The sequence below is a fragment of the Drosophila albomicans genome, chromosome 2R (assembly GCF_009650485.2).
Source record: "Drosophila albomicans strain 15112-1751.03 chromosome 2R, ASM965048v2, whole genome shotgun sequence".
Taxonomy (NCBI): domain Eukaryota; kingdom Metazoa; phylum Arthropoda; class Insecta; order Diptera; family Drosophilidae; genus Drosophila; species Drosophila albomicans.
Window position 1 is genome coordinate 14,188,332 of NC_047631.2, and position 19,221 is coordinate 14,207,552.

General features: G+C 38.6%; 5 protein-coding genes across 10 annotated transcripts; 1 reads left to right on the top strand and 4 right to left on the bottom strand.

The window, feature by feature from the left end:
• The first annotated feature begins 20 nt into the window (after positions 1–20).
• On the top strand, positions 21–11,802 carry LOC117573832 (actin-binding LIM protein 3). 6 transcript variants are annotated; one of them, XM_034257264.2, is made up of 10 exons: positions 21–567; positions 6,163–7,181; positions 7,435–7,491; positions 7,653–8,221; positions 8,281–8,454; positions 9,097–9,236; positions 10,021–10,127; positions 10,348–10,414; positions 11,016–11,257; positions 11,323–11,802. In XM_034257264.2, the coding sequence occupies exons 1-10, from the start codon at positions 564–566 to the stop codon at positions 11,434–11,436; spliced, it is 2,493 nt and encodes an 830-aa protein (XP_034113155.2). In that variant the 5' UTR covers positions 21–563; the 3' UTR covers positions 11,437–11,802. The 6 variants fall into 6 exon arrangements, with proteins under 6 accessions (XP_034113155.2, XP_051864117.1, XP_051864119.1 ...); XM_052008157.1 differs by lacking the exon at positions 21–567 and adding an exon at positions 5,773–6,036; XM_052008158.1 differs by lacking the exons at positions 21–567; positions 10,021–10,127 and adding exons at positions 5,776–6,036; positions 9,384–9,472.
• A 410-nt stretch (positions 11,803–12,212) lies between these two features.
• Positions 12,213–13,437, bottom strand: LOC117573833 (uncharacterized). The gene is made up of 3 exons (XM_034257265.2): positions 13,226–13,437; positions 12,988–13,143; positions 12,213–12,934 (listed from the first exon to the last, which is right to left on the bottom strand). Exons 1-3 carry the CDS (start codon positions 13,346–13,348, stop codon positions 12,467–12,469), a joined length of 747 nt encoding a protein of 248 aa, XP_034113156.1. The 5' UTR covers positions 13,349–13,437; the 3' UTR covers positions 12,213–12,466.
• A 217-nt stretch (positions 13,438–13,654) lies between these two features.
• Positions 13,655–14,299, bottom strand: LOC117576044 (glutathione S-transferase D1-like). Its single transcript, XM_034260570.2, has one exon. It carries the CDS (start codon positions 14,297–14,299, stop codon positions 13,655–13,657), a length of 645 nt encoding a protein of 214 aa, XP_034116461.1.
• A 1,656-nt stretch (positions 14,300–15,955) lies between these two features.
• On the bottom strand, positions 15,956–16,722 carry LOC117576045 (glutathione S-transferase D2-like). The gene has a single exon (XM_034260571.2). The coding sequence runs from the start codon at positions 16,664–16,666 to the stop codon at positions 16,031–16,033; it is 636 nt and encodes a 211-aa protein (XP_034116462.1). The 5' UTR covers positions 16,667–16,722; the 3' UTR covers positions 15,956–16,030.
• Positions 16,723–17,781: 1,059 nt separating this feature from the next.
• Positions 17,782–18,444, bottom strand: LOC117576186 (glutathione S-transferase 1-1-like). Its single transcript, XM_034260776.2, has one exon. The coding sequence runs from the start codon at positions 18,442–18,444 to the stop codon at positions 17,812–17,814; it is 633 nt and encodes a 210-aa protein (XP_034116667.1). The 3' UTR covers positions 17,782–17,811.
• Between the last annotated feature and the right edge of the window lie 777 nt (positions 18,445–19,221).

Here is a 19,221-nt window from a genome sequence, read left to right on the forward strand (position 1 = left end):
GTTTTGTTGCTGCCGTCGTCGTCGCTTGTCGGTGCCGTTTGTTGGTGCGCGGGGTTTTTTTTGATAGCTTAAAATTGGAATATATACATGAATTTGCTAAGCAGCCGAAGCAAGAAGTTTATATTATAAAAAGAAAAAGAAGAAAAACCCCATAAATTTCACTGTGATTTGATCGGTAAATTTGGAGACAAATAAATAAGCATTCTGGTGAATGCAAAAAAGCCGAATACTCATCGAGCTCGCGACAAACACACAGATATACACACATTCACACACAATTCGGTTCTAAAGCGCAAGCCACCTACAAATTCCTCATAAAAATACTACACGTGAATTGCGAATGCATATGAGAAAGATACAAATAGAAAATCAAAATCTAAGCAGAAGAAAAATTGTTAGTGAAGTGTAGTGTTGTGTAGTGCTGTGCTGTGAAGTGAAGTGAAGGGGAAGGCAGAAGTAGTGGTGACCTGTGCGCCTGTAGTTGTTGTGCTTTCTATCCGTGTGTGTTTCCCTCCCCCATTTTGCTGGCGCAAGTGTGAAGAGCATAGCAGTATCTCCTCGCTATGGGTAAGTTTGTTTGTAGTTGTATGCCGACAGTGAATACGATTATCTAGCTACACACATACACGCGTGCTCACGTAGACTACTGTTTAGTTGTGTATGTGCATATGTGAGCGAACAAAATTGCGCAAAGGCAAAGATGAGCGCCAGTGAAAGAGGGTGGCCTGGCTTCGCCTCTCTCTGCATAGCACGCGCTCTCGCTCTTGCTCGCTCTCCCTTTTGGACACTCCTGTGCTGTTGTGTTGTTGTACATTCCCGTGTTTTTACTCACAAACGTGCGTGTGTGTGTATTTGTGTGTACATATATACTTAGTTTACTTGATGGTATTATCGCATTAGTAGCGTATTATGGCACGGCATAAGGCGAAAAGGCAGTAAAGTTGCGTTGTCGCTTGTCGTTTGCGTTGTTGCATTTGTTAATCAATATTGGCCAGCTGGTGGAGCCCATCGTCATCTGAGAGGGCAACTCTGAAACCGCACACACATACACACGCTCGCACGCCGAGACAACAATACACAGACACGCACACACATACACATATGATTGGTGGTCTCGTCCACTCCCCATTTTATGTTCTCAGCTGCGATGACGTCAGTGTTGTTGTAAGAACAAGTTTTTCAGTGTTGCTTTTGATTTTGATTTTGCTTTTGCCGACTGCCCGACAGCGCCCCAAATTGAGTTGATATCAGAGAATCTGAGAATACCTGACCGAATAAACCTACAAAGTGCATAGCATGCAGTCAGGCAGTCAATCAGTCATTGAGTCGGGCGACTGCAATTACACACGTTGCCGTTAGGGCGTCGTCGTCGTCACAAGTAATACCTGTAAATTTACCGTTTGCTTTGGCAGCTTGTGGGAACCGATGTTGGCTATTGTAACTCTAGTCGCTTACATGTAACGTAATTCCATAGCCATATATTCTTTCATACTGTTAGAGCCCATTGTCAATGATTAATTGTTCGTTCTATAGCTACTTCTCCTTCTCTGTTCGCTGTCCCTAATTAAGTTCATATGCTTTGCCTTTTGGGCAGCGACGTCGACTGCGGCAGAGGTAGCGGCAGCGAGACAGCAAACACTTGTAGTTGTGTGCCTGCTCAAAATGCCTAATTGACTTGGGCTACCCCCAAATACTGCAGAGCGAGAGAGTGAGAGAGAGAGAGAGAGGGAGATGTGCAGCAGTCAACGACCAGCGATCTCTACGCAAAAGGCTTAACAATAGCCATAAAAAACAGCACAACAACAAAACAAATGCTCAACATGAATTCATGACAAGCACATTGACTTCCATTGGGCTGCAGCTTTGGCTTCAGCTTCAGCTTCGGCTTCGCTTTTGGTTTTGCTTGTGGTTTTTTATTTAGTAGTTGCCTTTTTCACAAATGAAAACGAAAGGGGCAAACGAGTTGCCCCCTCCCACTCCTCCGCACATCCCACTTTGGGGGCATTTTTCTCATTTATTTGATCGTTGATTTGTTCACATCGTGTGCATTCGCTTTGCCTGCCTGCCTGCATCCCATTTTGTTCAAACCCCTCTTGCTCCCCCCTTTATGCTGGGGTTATATAGGTCAGAGCACTTGCATAGAAAGTGGCGATGGTCTCCTCTTCTTCTTCCTCCACACACACACACATACTGCGAAGACGACTTGACGTCCGACGTTCGACTAATTGAATGCTATTTTTGTAGACGCAGCGTCATCATCGTGATCATCATCATCAACAACAACATCTACTCACGTAATTTTCGTTGGCTGCGCTGCGCTTTTCACTTTTCGTCTAATAAGCATACAGGAAGCACTTTCAACTTGGGCTGTGGCATCAACAACACATAAAAGGCAGAGCATGCTCGACTACAAGTGCTGCAAAGTGCTAAGCCATAAATCAAACATAATTTATGCAGGCATTTATTTGAAACTCTTTAGATTGAAAAAGTTGCGTATACGCCAGGTAACGCAGCCACATAAAAAGTCGAGAAACACTTGCCTCGCAATTCGCATTTGAATGAGTAATCGAACTATGTTTGATTATGTTATTGCTTTTTTCCCATAAATAAACACCGCCATTTCCATGGCCCGAAATTCTGTGAGTGTGTGGGAGTGGCCAAAGAACTTTGAATGTGAATGCGAATGCGAATGCTAAAACGAATGCGAGGTGTTTTTATTATTTTTCGTTTCGCCGAAATTCATCGGAAAATGCTCGGAAAATATGGCAATGCCACTGCCACCGAGCGTCATCATCTGTTTTGAGTTTGCTGTGTGTTGAGTGTTGTGTGTGTTGATGTGGATGTGTTGCACCTTGACCTGCATTGTCCTCGACATTATCCTGCCGCAGTCAGACTGTTGAGGGATTTGACGCACTTTCCGCTTAGAATTGTGTGGCATGCACATAATGTACGGGAAATGCTTTCTATCTGGCTGCTCAGTTTTGTTGTGTCTGTTTGGCATTGGCCTCTTCAGGGTCGTCACACAGTTTCTTTCCATTTCACTGTTGAGGTTAGGAATGCGAAATATTTTTTGGGGCGCGGTCGAAATTAATTAAACACACACAAATGTGTGTGTGTGTATTTGTGTGTGGCCTGCAGTTGACCTTTGGTGAGAGAACAACTATCAACAGCGAGCAGAGACACAAAACACACTCGCAATTTAACCTTGGACTTGCCCCCCCGTTGGTTTGTGTCTCTTTTTTGTTTGCGCTTGTTTGCTGCTCAGATTCAGATTCAGCTTCGAATTTCGAATTGAAATGCAAATTCAAATAAAAATTCGAATGTTTTTTTTTTTTATTTTGGCTGTAGTTATAACCAGTTTTGTGCGCTCACAACTTCAACTCTATTCACGCTTCGTGGTTGGTTTGCTTGGCTGTCGACGACGTCGACGTCGATGACGATGAGGATGACATCATTCGGACAGGGGGCACTAAAATCGCTGCCGTAATTACAATAAAAAAAAGAAACAAACTGAGCGCTCTAACTTTTATTATGTCTACTTCGTACTTCGAGACTCGCAATCGTACTCAAAGTCGTGCCATGATGAAAGCTATACTAAATACAACATATACATATATGAGGAACTGGCATGAAAATTTAATTTTCGCCATCTTTACATGCTCATCTGGATCTGTTTAGAGTTTGCGGCAAATGTAATTAACGCGGCACTGCTAAATGGGGGAAAACTGTTGAAAAGTCAATAAACAAAATGCCAAAATCAATATGCGAGAGACGCTGGAAAAAACTGTCTGTGATTGCATAATAAACAAAACAGCAAACAGCAAAAAAAAAAAGAAGGCAGCAGCATAAATAAAATTAATTGAAAACGAAACACGTATGTGTATACTCGTACGTATACGTAATATCTATATGTGTAAGATTGTCGCGCCGTTGCATGTGTGTGTGTGTGTGTGTGTGATTGTGCGGGTCTCATTCATTAGACGTACGTCACCATTATAATGCGACTAGTTAACGGTTTTGTAGTTGTTTCTCGTCTATTGTGGGGCTTTAGCTTATCAATAAATTCTATTTTGGAACCCAAAACGTAAAACCCGCAAAGCGACGAAGCAGCCACACAAAAGAGAATGGCCGCGTACAAAACAAAAGACACGTAAAACAAGCAACACACCGAAAAAAGGCTAAAAATGAAAACAAGTAAAGAGCAAAACAATAAAAAAATAAATGTATATATATATAAAATAAAAACAGTGTTCATAATAAGCATATCCAAAAGGTCTCGGCATATTGTTATTTCCATGAAAAATATTCGTTGAGTATTTTTGTAATTTTCACATGAAAGCGACAGGGGGAATTGTTGCCGTTGTTTTGTTGTTTTGTTGTTCGGTTTGTTCGTTTTGCTTTTTTTTGTCGTTCTGCTTTTATCTATAGAAACAATCGACTTGGGGTTTGGGGCTTTGAAGCGATCAACAGATTCGTCGTCATGGCCGGCATTTCGTTTTGTTTGATTTTATAATGCCGCCTTCATTACACGACTGCCGCAGCTATATTATAGTAAATTTAAAGCTGTAATTTGTTATAAACAATAATATTTATAGGCAAGGGAGTTGCTAGATTATTTATCAGCATTCGCTTTGGGCAACGTGAAAGCGTTGCAAAGTTGTTTAATGATGTTCAAGTTGATTGAATTGCCTGTTGCTCGGTTAATAAACTTTAAACAATCCGTTTGCTCATTCCTCGGACAGATAACTTATGGTGTGCTTTATCGGTTAAACCCTTGCTTATCGCTTATCGATCATACGCTTGGTTTACCAATCTTAATCTGTCCTAAAATTTGCAAATATTTGCGTTTATCATATCTGCGCGCTTTTAACTTCTGTGAAGTATATTTATAAACATACATATGTAATATGTTTAAAGGAATATGATATATTAATTTTTTAAAAGTTTAAAGCTTTTAGTTTGATATATATTTTTTTAAATATATTAAAATGCTTCGATCCTCATTATGAAAGGAATTTCATTTTTCTTTTTCATGTTCTTAATATTTCTTAATATATTAATTCAGATATTTTATATAAATATTTATATTATATTAAGATTTTCCGATCTTCAATATGAAATTAATTCATTATATTTTCTTCTTTTAAAATTCAAATTTTTGATATAAAGGGAGATCGCTTTATTTTCATATCTCATTTATTTTATTTTAGTAAATTCCCATCCTAAGTTTTTAAACTTTAAATACTATATATTTCTTTAACTTACGATCTTTATCTGATATCATTACGTTCTTTGCTTTTGCATTGTATAACAATATAGATAGTGCTGTAGATAGATTTCCTTATACTTGCATCTATATCTTTGCATTCTTAACTATCTGCTGTTGACTCTCCATATAGTATCTGCTATATAACGATATTTATATAGCCGACAGCTGCTGAGAAACTTGTTCACCTGTGCCCTAAGTCAGATAGAGAGAGAGAGAGAAAGATAGAGAGAATACTTTGAGTTGTACTTGTTGAGAGTGCGCTGTTCACACTTGTGTACATAACACAGAAGAGATACAAAAGTGTTGGGGCCACTTGAGGTGGTGTGCGAATGTGTGTAGGGCGTATCTGTCAAGACTATTTCAGTGTGTGTGTCGCCCTTGGCCTTATCAATGATAAGATTAATTGCTTGCCACGCGCATGACTCACCCCACACAAAAGTCTGAGTATGCCTCGACATTCGACATTCGACATTCGAAGACACACAAAATACATGAACACAAACTCCAAATTGACTGATTGACTGTCACATAAGATACAAGCCACAACAACAACACCCACATAGAACTCTGAGAAATCTGAATACAAAACGAGTCGCGAGCGTGTGGTAAACGCACAAACGCACAAACGCACAAACATACATAAAAATACATAAATACATATTTCGTATTGAACTGGGGCTTTGAGCTGTGCTCTGGCAAAGCGGCACAAGGCTGAAGGGGGCCGTTATTATCGCATCACATGCATATGACATCAGCGAATACAACACGTAAACTGATATTCTACATACGTATTCGCATTCGCATTCGCATGCGTATACGTAATATTTAAGTTAATTGACTGAAAAACGCGAGCGTAAACTCAACTAATGTTCCGTTTCCATTTTATTTTGTAGGTAAACAAAAGATCTACTGTGCGAAATGCACGAAAAAATGCTCCGGCGAAGTGCTGCGCGTGGCTGACAATCATTTCCACAAGGCGTGCTTCCAGTGCTGTCAGTGCAAGAAGTCCTTGGCCACCGGCGGCTTCTTTACAAAGGATGGCGCCTACTATTGCATACCCGATTATCAGCGACTGTATGGCACCAAGTGCGCCACCTGCCAGCAGTATGTGGAGGGCGAGGTGGTCAGCACCATGGGCAAAACGTACCATCAGAAGTGCTTCACGTGCTCCAAGTGCTCGCAGCCCTTCAAGTCCGGCAGCAAAGTGACCAACACCGGCAAAGAGGTGCTCTGCGAGAATTGCGTCTCCGGTGGCGCCCCAGCCACGGGCAGCGCCGCCGCTTCGCCAGCCCGTCAAGCGGCTGTGACGTCACCCGCTCCGCCGGCCGAGAGTCCCACACGGGCGACAGCGCATCAGCAGGTGACGAGCGGCGTGCTGTCGCATAAGGCGCACCTCAAGGAGGACTACGATCCGAATGATTGCGCCGGCTGCGGGGAGCTGCTGAAGGAGGGCCAGGCGCTGGTCGCATTGGATCGGCAGTGGCATGTGTGGTGCTTCCGTTGCAAGGCGTGCAATGCGGTGCTGAATGGCGAGTACATGGGCAAGGATGCAGTGCCGTATTGCGAGAAGTGCTACCAGAAGAGCTTTGGCGTTAAGTGCGCCTACTGCAATCGCTTCATCAGCGGCAAGGTGCTGCAGGCCGGCGATAATCATCACTTCCATCCAACGTGCGCTCGCTGCACCAAGTGCGGCGATCCATTCGGCGATGGCGAGGAAATGTACCTGCAGGGCAGCGCCATTTGGCATCCCCGCTGCGGTCCCGGTCCCTCCGAGTCGGGCATCATACTCAATGGCGGAGGCGGAGCTGGTGGCAGGCCAGGCACAACCACATCGGTCACGGGTGGCGCCTCGAATGGCAACTTCACAGACACCGAATGTGATCGCATGAGTTCGAGTGCGCTCAGCGAAATGGTATGTAAGAGGGGAGAGGGAGAGGAATGCTCCGCTCTCCCTGCGACTCAAGAGAATGCTCGACTCACACACACGCACACACCTTTCAACACACACACGCAAACGAGTGACCTAGTGTTGCACCTTTATGATTTTTATGATTTTCATTTCGATTTTGTTTTATGCATTTTACGTTTGTTTAACCTCGTTTTCTTTTTGCGCTTGCGTTTTTTTTCTTTCTTTCTTTCTTTCGATTTTTCGTTCGTTTTTTCAGTACATCCGCTCCAGAACACCGAGTTTTAATGGTTCACTTTATTCCAGTAGCCGCAAGGTTTGTTTTCGCTTTAATTTTTATGATTTCCGATTAGCATTACGATGATTATGATTTCGAGACTTTGGCTTGATTAATTCCCCATGCACTGCATGCTAAACACCGCGACTAACTTTCACCCTAAAACATTTCAACTAATTCAACTTCCTAATCCCTTCTAGCATTATCGCACCGTCAGCCCGGGGCTGATACTGCGCGAATATGGACGACCCATTGGCGAGGATATATCGCGCATCTATACCTACAGCTATCTGACAGATGCGCCGCATTATCTGCGCAAGCCGATCGATCCATATGACAAGACACCGCTGTCACCGCATTTCCATAGGCCCGCCTCCTATGCCACGACCGCTAGCAATGCCGGCTCCGTTGCCGGAAGTCGTCCCCCATCGCGTCCACATTCGCGCACGCGCAGCGCCATGAAGGTGTTGGTGGATGCCATCCGATCGGAGACGCCGCGACCCAAGAGTCCGGGCATGAACAACGAGGAGCCCATTGAGCTGTCGCATTATCCGGCCGCCAAGAAGCCGCCACCAGGCGAACAGCCCAAAATCGAGCGAGATGATTTCCCAGCACCTCCTTATCCCTACACGGATCCCGAGCGCCGACGACGCTACAGCGATACGTACAAGGGAGTCCCTGTTTCGGATGACGACGATGATGTGGAGAACGAGGATGGCGAGAACGGCAAACAAACCAATGGCAAGGCCAAGAATGGCGAGGAGCAAACGTGAGCTAATGAAGTACACTCATAAAAAAGTTACTTGACTAATTGTATCTTTGTAATAGGCGCCTGCAACGCGAGGCTGAACAGCTGGAGAAACTCAACTCGGGCATTGGCTCTGTGATTGCCAAGGATCTGAAAGAGCATGCCAAGTACAGGAAATGGAAGCAAAACAATTTAGATCCACGCAATGCTTCACGCACGCCCTCAGCCTCCAAGGAGCCCATCTACAAGTTGAGGTAAGCTACAGACTTAAATCAGCAATTAAATTGGAGTAAAAATGAAAAAATGAAAAAAAGATAAAACTGAAATAAGGAATAGCAAGTTTGAATAGGTTAAGCGAGCACATAAATTCCTAAATCAGCAATTAAATTTATTAATTAATTTAATTGTGACAACAATATTAACTGCAGAATTGATTGCTCTCATTTCATGTAGTAATAGTGTAGTTAAAGGATGAGATGCGTAGTATTGTTTTTTACATTTTTATTAGCAAGTTTGATTAGGTCAAGCGAGCATACAAATTCCGAAATTAAATTAATGAAGCATTGCTTTTATGCGACAATAATAATTAAAAATGATATGAGTAGTATTGCTTCTTAACTTTTTTAGACGTAAATTCAAAAAGACATTTTCTTAATTTTTAAAAATGAATATTTTAAAACGACTTAATGTGCACTTAAGTATATAAACTTAAAATAAATACATATTTAATAAGAATACTCGAAAGTTTACAAAAAAGATCTTCAAAGATCTTCTTTAGACCATATTTAATTCAAATATTACTATAATACTAATATTATATATATGTAGTTCACTTTTATATTAGAAGTTCACTTTTTCTATATATACTAAACTAATATTCTTTCATTCCCTTGCAGATATGAATCGCCAATTGGCGCATCGCCTTCACGCAATCTGGATCACCAGAAGCCATTCTATGAGGACGAGATGTTCGATCGCTCGACCAGTTATCGCGGCTCCCTGGGCAAATCTCTGGGCAATGCGCCCAGCTACAATGGTAAACACATTGAACTGTTAGCGAGCGAGTCTTAGAGTTAGCTTAGAGTTATCTCATACTATAAGCTGTGCAGAGAGTTTTGTTTTTGTTTCCTTTTTCCGTTTTTTGCCAAATTGTATATTATATTTAGCCCAATTACGTTTATAGCCATACATTCCTATCGCTCGCCGCCCAAGCCCGGATATGGATTCAAAACCACAACCTTGCCGCCCTACATACGCAACGGTTACAGCTCCGTAAGTGCTGAATTGGCCAATTTGTTATTGCCTGTTGCTCTTGGTGCGAGATTTGTTTATCTGTTTAGCTAATAATCAACTCTGTTATTCTGGGGCCATCCACTAATCTATAGCATTACGTATACTTGATATTAAGTACCTCTCTCTCTCAATTTCTATCATATTCACTTTCATCTGTTTGCTCACTCTTGATCAATTTATCTCTTTTGTAATTTGTAATTACTGCTGCTGCCGCTGATATGCCAAATGCTGCTGCTACTACTGATGATGACTGCTTTTGGTGCCTGGGTGCAACTAATACAATACATAATATTGTTAATAACTCAACTGGTTGGTTGGTCTGCTGCTTCATTGTGTTGTGCCTTAACATACTACACTCGTATCTTTCCTATACGACTATTCTCTGTGTGTGTTTGCTATATGCTACTTTCTCGTATTTGTTGCTACAATACAATACAATACAACTTAACTAACACAACATTAACACTTAACATACATCATACATAACATAACATAACATACATCATCTCTTACCTTGGCGACTCCAGTGGTGAGTGCGCTGCGTCATGTGCCCAAACCTGGATACGGCTTGGCTCCACGCTCTCACACATTCAGTTCCACAACTTCAGCCGCCGTCACGATGCATGGTGCCACTGTAAGAATGCTTTTGTTGTCGTAAATCCCGTTTTTGTTGTAATCCTTTATTCTAGATTAGTTTGGTTGCCAATCTATTGCCTCCTGAAAGGCGGTCTCAACACTCACACATTTCGTAGCAACGCACAATTTTAGTTTTGTTTTTGGTTTTGGTTTGGCATGTTTACATCACAATCTAATATGGAGAATTAATCGCTCTTTTGCTTTGTCATCTTATGCAGGATTTCTCCTATGGAGGTTTGGGCGACAAAACACATAGCACAGATCTGAGCTGCGGCAAATCAGAGGGTAAGTTGGACAACTAATGAAAATAATCGACAATTATCAAACTAAAAAAAGCACGAATCAAAACTAAAAAGAAATTAATAAATGCAATTCGATAAATGAAGTGAAATAACAACAAAACTATGTATAGACTACATTGAATTAAAATATAAAACTTACTATAAACCTGAAGTTAATTAAATTAAGATGACATGCGACTAATATCAAATTACAAAATAAAATCCAAATTAAAATAATTGAAACATTCAAGCTTAAAAAAAAGAGAATCGAAAGCAAAATAAATTAAATTAAGATGGCAAAAATGTAAAAAATAAGGTAAAATGCGATTAGTATTGAAGCTGAAATTAAAAACTAAAAAAATAATAATAATAAAAAATCGAAATAAATTAAAGTCTATATAACTAGCATTCTAGTCAAATTTCAATCTAAACTAAAAAATAAAATAAAAATTCCAAATAAACAAACTGTAAATAAAATTTGTAAAGTAAAATAAAAAATGTAATTAGTAAAATATCCAAACTAAAATACTAAATAATGAAGACTACTTGTGTTTTGTGTATATAAAATTAAAGTGTTAATAATGAATTTCTTTTCTAACTTGCAGCTTCAGTGGATTCGATTACTGAGGGCGATAGGCGTGCTCTGATGGGCGGCGATCTGCCCGCCTCGAGCACATACTCGGGCGCCTTGTCCTATCACTATCCGCAGGCGGGACTCATTCGACGCAGTTTGCCCAACATGGCGCACTCGATGCTGGTGCACGAGCCTGCCAAAATCTATCCCTATCACATTTTGCTAATTACGAACTATCGTCTCCCATCAGACGTTGATCGCTGCAACCTCGAGGTAAGTGAAATACATTATTTGTCAATCCGTAAGATACTTATAGAGTTGTATCTTTTTCGTTACAGCGTCACTTGTCAGACATCGAGTTCGAGCACATTTTGCAGTGCGCCAGATCCGAATTCTACAGGCTGCCCCAGTGGAGGCGTAATGAGCTGAAGCGACGTGTGAAGCTCTTCTAAATGCTACAGCCTGGATAGAACCAGATCCAGATTGGCTATTTGCGACGAAACCAAATTTAACAAAAGAAAAAACAATTACCTAATCATTTGAGGGTTCTTAACTATAAAACAAATGGCAGCAAAGCAAAACAGCAACAGCAACAACAACATCAAAAACAATACAAAAGTTAATGAATTGATAAAACTATGCTAATTTCACAGCCAGTTTTGAAACACGCTTTAAATATATAATTGAAAGAAAGGGAAATAGTTACATTTGAAGTGCGGACTGCAGCAATCGCAGATCCAGTTTATTTTTTTAAGCATTAGTTGCGCAGATAACTATTTAAATTCTATAAGAAAACCAAAAAAAAAAAAGAACTAAAACACAACTTCGGCATGAACGAAGTTTGAATACTCTTGCAGATCGTCACACTTATCATATTGTTCCTAGAGTAAGAACTAATATTTCAATAATTAGATCAATCTGAAAACTATTTGCGTTTGAAAGTATTGAGAGTGAAATTCGATCTGCAGAGGTATTACAAAACAATGTATACAAATTTCAATAAGTTAAACTTTGGCAGTCAAGGCAAGTCCTGAATTGCATGAAAGCTTTTTATAAACAGCGGCTAATCCAGTTAAAATGCATCAAAGAACGAGAAATGAATGTACCTACAAAAACAAATTCAAAAACCAACAGCAACAATTAGATGTGTGGCATTATAAAACATTACGCTAAACACTTGCAAACTTTTTAATTTATTACTATATATTTTATTTATTTAAATAGAATATGTCAAAGAATAAACAAGATATAATAAAACAGGACAAAACGAAGCAATATCCTACAAATGTGTTTCAATAAATACATCTATAATATATAGAATATCTTATATGCTGTGTCAAGTATAAAAATTTGCCTGCTTTGCGTGACTGGAATGTACTAATGGAGGACATACAAACATTTCGAGTATATAAATATATATTGCGCTATGTTTCACAGTTATTCGGAGATTCTATTGATGGCTTCTCTCTTGAGTGTTTTGCACTAGTTTTGCTTTTGCAACGTGTCATCTGTGCGTAAGCTGAAGGTTAGCTGCGTCTTCATCACGGTAACGCTGCTGCCAATGATCTGCTTGTGATAGATTTGTCGCGTCACAAATCCCATATCGTCGTAGAAGTCCCGTTCATGCTCCTGCCACTCGGAGATGGTGCACTCCAATGAGGCGTAGCCGGCATTTGTACACGTATTTGAAATCTGATTAATCATTGGCTCCATTATCTTCTGATGCGGATAGTCCTTGGCAATGGCGAAACGATAGATCCATGCGGCATTGTAGACAGCATGGTGATTCTTAACGCTAATCGTTGCCACAATGCGTCGTCGAAACTTGTTCTTGTACGTCTCATCAAAAGGGGCTTCATCCATGAATATCTGATAGCTCGCCTCGTTGGGAGCACAGCGAAATATGAATGGTTCATAGCACTCAGCAACTAGCGACTGCGATGGTTTCACCTGCGGCAGGAAATTGAATAATTCAAATACTTTACATCACCATCAGTACTTACCCTCATTAGCTCCACTGCCTTAGCATAGAAGGAGAAGTAGGTGCTGGTGAAGAGAAAGAATACGCAGCCGGGTATTGTGAGGACGCAGAATAGAAGCGGCACACCCAGAAAAATGAAGAATATTGCCCAAGTGATGACTATAAATTGTAGTGTTATCTGTAATTAAGATGTAGGCTATTAAGATGCATCCACGCCCGAGTCAGATAAGTCACGTATGGCAAAAGAAAGCTGAGCTCACCTCCCGAAAGCAGAAGGCAAAGAAAGATTTTGAGGAGAATGACATAATGTAGTCCCGCACCAACTCCTGGCACTTGAGCTCGTCATCTTCCCGATAGTTGCGAATAACAATAAATGGTTGCATCTAATGTCACTTAACACAAATTAAAAATCTTTAAAATCCGATTCCAAGCGAAATAAAAAACAAAATCAAAACATCAGCAAGCAGTGCGACCACAGCAACATTATTTCAGTACATAATACTAAAAATACTTATGCATTTATTTGCACGAACATATCGCCGTGTTGCGTTACTGTTATCGATAACATTATTAGCAGACCAACTGTTATTTTAACGTCCATTGGAATTTAAAATCGGTTTATGTATTTATGCAATCAAATAATTTATTTATATTGTACACACATCAATTTTATAAAGCAAATATGGGAATTAGGCCTTTTTCTGCATTGCTTCGATAAATCCCTTCAATGCAGCCAAACCCTTCTCATTCTCCTCCCAACCGGGTGCTACTTTAGAGCAATTGTCGTACCATCGCACAATATTAGCGTATTTGGTCAAATCCAGTTTTACAATGGTAAATGAAGAAATAGTGGCCAAGATGGCGGTATCAGCAACAGTGAATGAGTCACCTGCTACATATTTTTGACCTTCCAAGAAAGCATTCAGAAAACCGAGGGCCTCTTCCACCTTCTTGAATAGCTCTGGATCAGCAGGAGCTTTCTTTTGCAACTGAGGAGTGTAATAATCTCCGAGAGCCTTATACAAGGTACCCATATCAAAGAACAGACGTTGATTCACAATAGCGCGTTTCTGAGGATCCTTGGGATAGAGAGAATCATCCTTTCCGTATTTCTCAATCAGATAGGTAAGAATGGCACGGGACTCCCACAGAACAAATCCGTTGTCGACAATCGTAGGAAGGGCGTGCTCAGGATTAAGCTTAGCGAATTCTGGCTTCAAATGTTCTTCCTTGGCTACGTTTATTTCGATCTTGTTAAATTCCAGGCCAAGAGCCTTACCAATCATAAGGATGGAACGGCAAGTGGCGGCCAAAGGCGAATAATAAAAATCCATTTTACTTTGTAATGTGATTGTTTGACGAACTGAACGATAACTATTTCGACTATGCAAACCAACTCGATTTTTATACTGTTTGTGTCACTGATAAGCCAAGCCATTTATTATCTGCCAATATTGCGATGATGCATTTTGGGCAAGCATTATTTTCAATATGATAAGATTATGGATTTCTAAAAGTTCATCGTTACAGTTCGGGGGTATTTCTACGATTAACATAGAATAAAAAGTTTGAACTGCTTCATGATAGTTAAACACATTTACCATCAAATAGAATTCTCATATAAAAGTATTTCCGATAGAATTTTTTTTTAATGCATAATTATTATATTTTACATGATTTTTATAAATGGAAAACTAGTCCCCAAAATAAATGATAAATAACTGCTGAGTTTTGGTAGTATCAAGAATTATCATTAATAGTCTCACAGTAATTAAAAGTTCTTAATCAATAATTTTTATATTTAATTTTATATAATTTTGTTAAGTTAAGATATACAATTTATATTTAAGCTTAATAAAATAATAATGATACCAATTGAGAATTTAACTTTTTAAATAAATTTTTAACTGCCGAATCAATCACATTGCCAAACCCGGCCATTTTCGTTATGCTTAAGCAAAACAAAATTGAATTTGAAAATATCAGTAACCAGTGCGACCGCATTCAATAAATACTATACAATTCCATTTTCTGGTAATATCGATGTTTTGTAGAGTCGCGTGGAGCTTGACAATCATTCAATTTATATATCAGCTTAAGCGATTTTGTTCAATCGATTATCGCTCCAAAATGTTTTGCGAATAATAAAAATAAACTCATTTAGATGAATAATTTGCCCGAGGCATTATGACAAAAAAAATCATATCTGCAATTTCAATAAATGCAATTTCCTAAAATAGATTATTATTCATCGCAAATTTAAACATTGTTTGAATCTCGATAACGTGAGCAGTAGCCTAGAGTTACTCCATTTAAAATCAATTTATCGGTTAAATGTATTCTTCGATGCAAATAAAAATAGTTTAAATTAATCGAAAAGCTTAAATCGAAATAATTCTTAACTGTCAAATAAAACTACAAGTGGTTGATTTATAATAGAAAGAAAATTATTTATTTATTGGACTCCAAGCGAGATGTTGTTTGCCTCCAAGGAACTAACAACGAAATTGAGAGTTACTTCTTGAATAGCTCAGAATCAAATGAATTCTTGAAAAACAATAGTTAGTAATAAACTGTGAGAGTCTTGTAAATAGGACAGGATGCATATGTCCATAGCGGAGAAAGGAACAAAGAAATTTAGTATCTCTTCCACATTTTTAGGTAGGATCAAAAGGTTTCTATAGATAAAGCGTTGGTATATCATAACAGCATGTTTTCTTAGGGTCCTTGGGGTCATCTTCTCGGTAGTTATGAATAAAAAATTAAAAAGTTTAAAACCCAGACTGCAAGGAAAATAAAAACCAAAGTCAAAACATTAGCAAGCAGTGCGACCACAACAACGTAAGTTCAGTATAAAATACTAAAAATACTCATGCATTTATTTGCTACAAGCTTGTTGCTGTGTCGCGTTATTGTTATCGGTAACATTATCAGCAGACCAACTGTTATTTTAACGGCCAAAAGAAATTAAAAATCGGTTTATACATGCAGTTTAATAATTTATTGTTTCAGTGTACGAATATCACTTTTGTAAATGAAGTATGAGAATTAGGTTTTTGTATGCTTTACTTCATTGTTTCAACCAATGCCTTCAAAGCAGCCAAGCCCTTCAAGTTCTCCTCCCATCCGGGTGCTACTTTACTGGCATTCTCGTACCAGCTAACCACATTTGTGTATTTGCTGAGATCCAGATTAACAATGGTAAATGAAGAAATAGTGGCCAAGATGGCAGTATCAGCAACAGTGAATGAGTCACCTGCCACATATTTTTGACCTTCCAAGAAAGCATTCAGAAAACCGAGGGCATCTTCCACCTTCTTGAATAGCTCAGGATCAGCAGGTGCTTTCTTTTGGAACTGAGGATAGTAATAATCTCCGAGAGCCTTATACAAGGTACCCAGGTCAAAGTATAATCGTTGATTCACAACTGCGCGTTTCTGAGGATCCTTGGGATAGAGCGAATCATCTTTTCCGTACTTCTCAATCAGATAGGTGAGAATGGCACGGGATTCCCACAGCGTGAAACCGTTGTCGACAATTGTGGGAACGCTGTGCTGAGGATTGATCTTAGCAAATTCTGGCTTCAATTGCTCCTCCTTGACTACGTTGATTTCAATCTTGTTGAATTCGAGGCCGAGAGCCTTACCAATCATAAGGATTGCACGACTAGTGCCGGCAAGAGGCGAATAATAAAGATCCATTTTAATTTGAGATGTGATTGCTAACGAGCTGAACGATAACTATTTCGGTTCCGCAAAGCAATTCGATTTTTATACAGTTCGCTTCACTGATAAGACCAAGTCATTTATTCTCTCCCACGTTTATGCATTTTGGACGAGCAACACGATAAGATTGTGGATTTGTGAAAGTTCATCATTACAATTCGGAAGTCTAACTAAAATTTAATAAAAGTCTATATTATTTCATAATAGTTCAACACAATTATTACCCAATTTAATTATTATGAGAACATTTATGCTAGAATTTACGAAATTTGCTTCGTTAATAAATTCAAAATTATTCTCTCACTTGAACTGATAAATGAATAGAGATACAAAAGCTCTTAACCATGGATTGATATGCCTATTGATAGCAACAATCGTATTGTGCTGGTTTCAAAAATTATCATTAATAGTATTTGTTTTACAACATTAATTGCTGCAAATTAATATTAAATAAAAGTGTTAGATAAATTAAATTTGAAGTATATAATATAACGCAAAATAGCAATAGCAAATTATTTTGGCAATAGAGAGAATTTTGAGAAAAGAAATATAACTATTTATATGTACCTGTCGAGTCGGAACATAGAATTTCGGTTAAGATAAAGCAAATCAAAATTCAAATCGAAAACATCAGTAATTAAGGCGACCATGTTCTACATTATTACCAAACAACATTCTAAGTAGTATCGATGTTTAATGATATCGAGTGACCCATATAATAGATGTGGAAATTATTCGATTTAAAATCTATTTTAACAATTATTTTTCTATCGGTTCTTATCTTCCAATACATTTCTACGAACAATAAAGATTACTCATTTAGAAGGTATAACTTGTCCAAGGCAGTTCATTATAAAATAATTTTACCAAAAGTTGTATTGAATATATATTGAATTTAAAAGTTAATGCTCTGCAACGTGGGCATAAAGCTACTCCATTTATCTTAAATTTATCAATTCAATTTATTCATCCATTTAAAATATTTGAAACAAAAATATACAAAAAGTTAAAGACCAAATTGAAAACAATTCATAACTTTCAAGCGAAATTTCTAATGCGTTAATTTAAAATAGTAAGCACAATATATATATATTTTTTAAGTAAAATTAATCTGTTGATCCTTATTGCAATGATTTCAGTATAGCCTTCAAAGCAGCTGCACTCTTCTCGACCTCATCCCATCCGGGAGCGACTTTGCTGCCATTCTCATACCACCTCGCAATATTTTTGTATTTGCCAATGTCTAGACCAATACCTTGGAATGAAGCAATAGTTGAGAGGATGGATATGTCAGCAACGCTGAGGGAATCACCAGCCAGATACTTTTTGCCATCCAAAAAGCTTTCAAGGAAATTTAGGACCTCTTCCACCTTCTTGAATAGCTCAGGATCAAGAGGCTTCTTGTAGAACTGTGGATGGTAATAATCTGCAAGAGCCGGGTAAAGCGCCGCCACATCAAAGTAGAGGCGTTGATTTATAACACCCCGTTTCTTAGGATCCTTGGGGTACAGAGAATCGTCCTTTCCATACTGCTCAATCAGATAGGTGAGAATGGCACGTGATTCCCATAGAACGTATCCGTTGTCGACGATCGTAGGTATAGTGTGCTGAGGATTGATCTTCACAAACTCGGGCTTTAGATGCTCCTTGGCGGCGACGCTGACCTCAATTTTATTGAATTCCAGACCAAGAGCCTTGCCAAGTAAAAGGAGGGCACCAGTCGATGCGGAATAAGGTGAATAATAAAGATCCATTGTAATGGTATTGCAAGTTGAAAGTTAACTATTGCACTTCTATTAAGAAATTCTTTTTATATGCTTTTTGTTTTACTGATAAGGTCAATACATTTGTTATCTATTAATACTGTGTCGACACCTGGTAGAGGGGTTATGACTGGCAGATATGTTCAGCTTATTTGATTCTGAAGAATCATCATCATCATTTACCACAGTATTATCGCTATTTTCCAAATGGTTCTGGAATACTCAGCGGTCTGGAATATTCATCGAACAGATATACTAATATGTTTGGTATGTACAGTGGCTCCATCGAAAAATTTATTACCACTTTCCCAAAACTAACTTCCTCTATAACTATTGCATAAATTAACTATATTTATGATTTTTGGTATCAAATGACTTCTCAGGTTTTCGTTTAACTGATATTTTAATAAAAATATAAAATTTAATTTAATAGCTATAGTTATTTAAAAAAAATGCTAAAATAGGTCGATAAGTCGAAAGCTTGAATTGTTAAAAACATTGATGGAAATCTTTGGTTTTTGTCTTGGAAGTGCATTTTAGAGGTCATATAATGTTTGTCCTCTAAAAATATGTATCTATTCAAAAAATATTCCACGGATTATTTTACCAAATATGGTCTAATTTCAGAAACAAGAAGGGTCAGGAAAAGAAAGAAACGCACAAATTTCGGCGACTTTTCGACTTTTATAGACTTATCTAAAATTTTTCTAATTTATGTTTTACGTGCAACTAACTAAAATAATTTTTTCCAAACACATCAGAATCTGT

Excerpts from the sequence above, each read along its gene's own strand:
- LOC117576186 (XM_034260776.2), bottom strand. The coding sequence starts at position 18,444 with ATGGATCTTTATTATTCACCTTATTCCGCATCGACTGGTGCCCTCCTT.
- LOC117576045 (XM_034260571.2), bottom strand. The coding sequence starts at position 16,666 with ATGGATCTTTATTATTCGCCTCTTGCCGGCACTAGTCGTGCAATCCTT.
- LOC117573832 (XM_052008157.1), top strand. The coding sequence starts at position 6,009 with ATGCATATGACATCAGCGAATACAACAC. Across the intron at positions 7,182-7,434 it reads CGAGTGCGCTCAGCGAAATG|TACATCCGCTCCAGAACACC; the intron begins GTATGTAAGAGG and ends TCGTTTTTTCAG. Across the intron at positions 11,258-11,322 it reads TTGATCGCTGCAACCTCGAG|CGTCACTTGTCAGACATCGA; the intron begins GTAAGTGAAATA and ends TTTTCGTTACAG.
- LOC117573833 (XM_034257265.2), bottom strand. The coding sequence starts at position 13,348 with ATGCAACCATTTATTGTTATTCGCAACTATCGGGAAGATGACGAGCTC. Across the intron at positions 13,144-13,225 it reads TTGCCTTCTGCTTTCGGGAG|ATAACACTACAATTTATAGT; the intron begins GTGAGCTCAGCT and ends TCTTAATTACAG. Across the intron at positions 12,935-12,987 it reads AGGCAGTGGAGCTAATGAGG|GTGAAACCATCGCAGTCGCT; the intron begins GTAAGTACTGAT and ends TTCCTGCCGCAG.
- LOC117576044 (XM_034260570.2), bottom strand. The coding sequence starts at position 14,299 with ATGGATTTTTATTATTCGCCTTTGGCCGCCACTTGCCGTTCCATCCTT.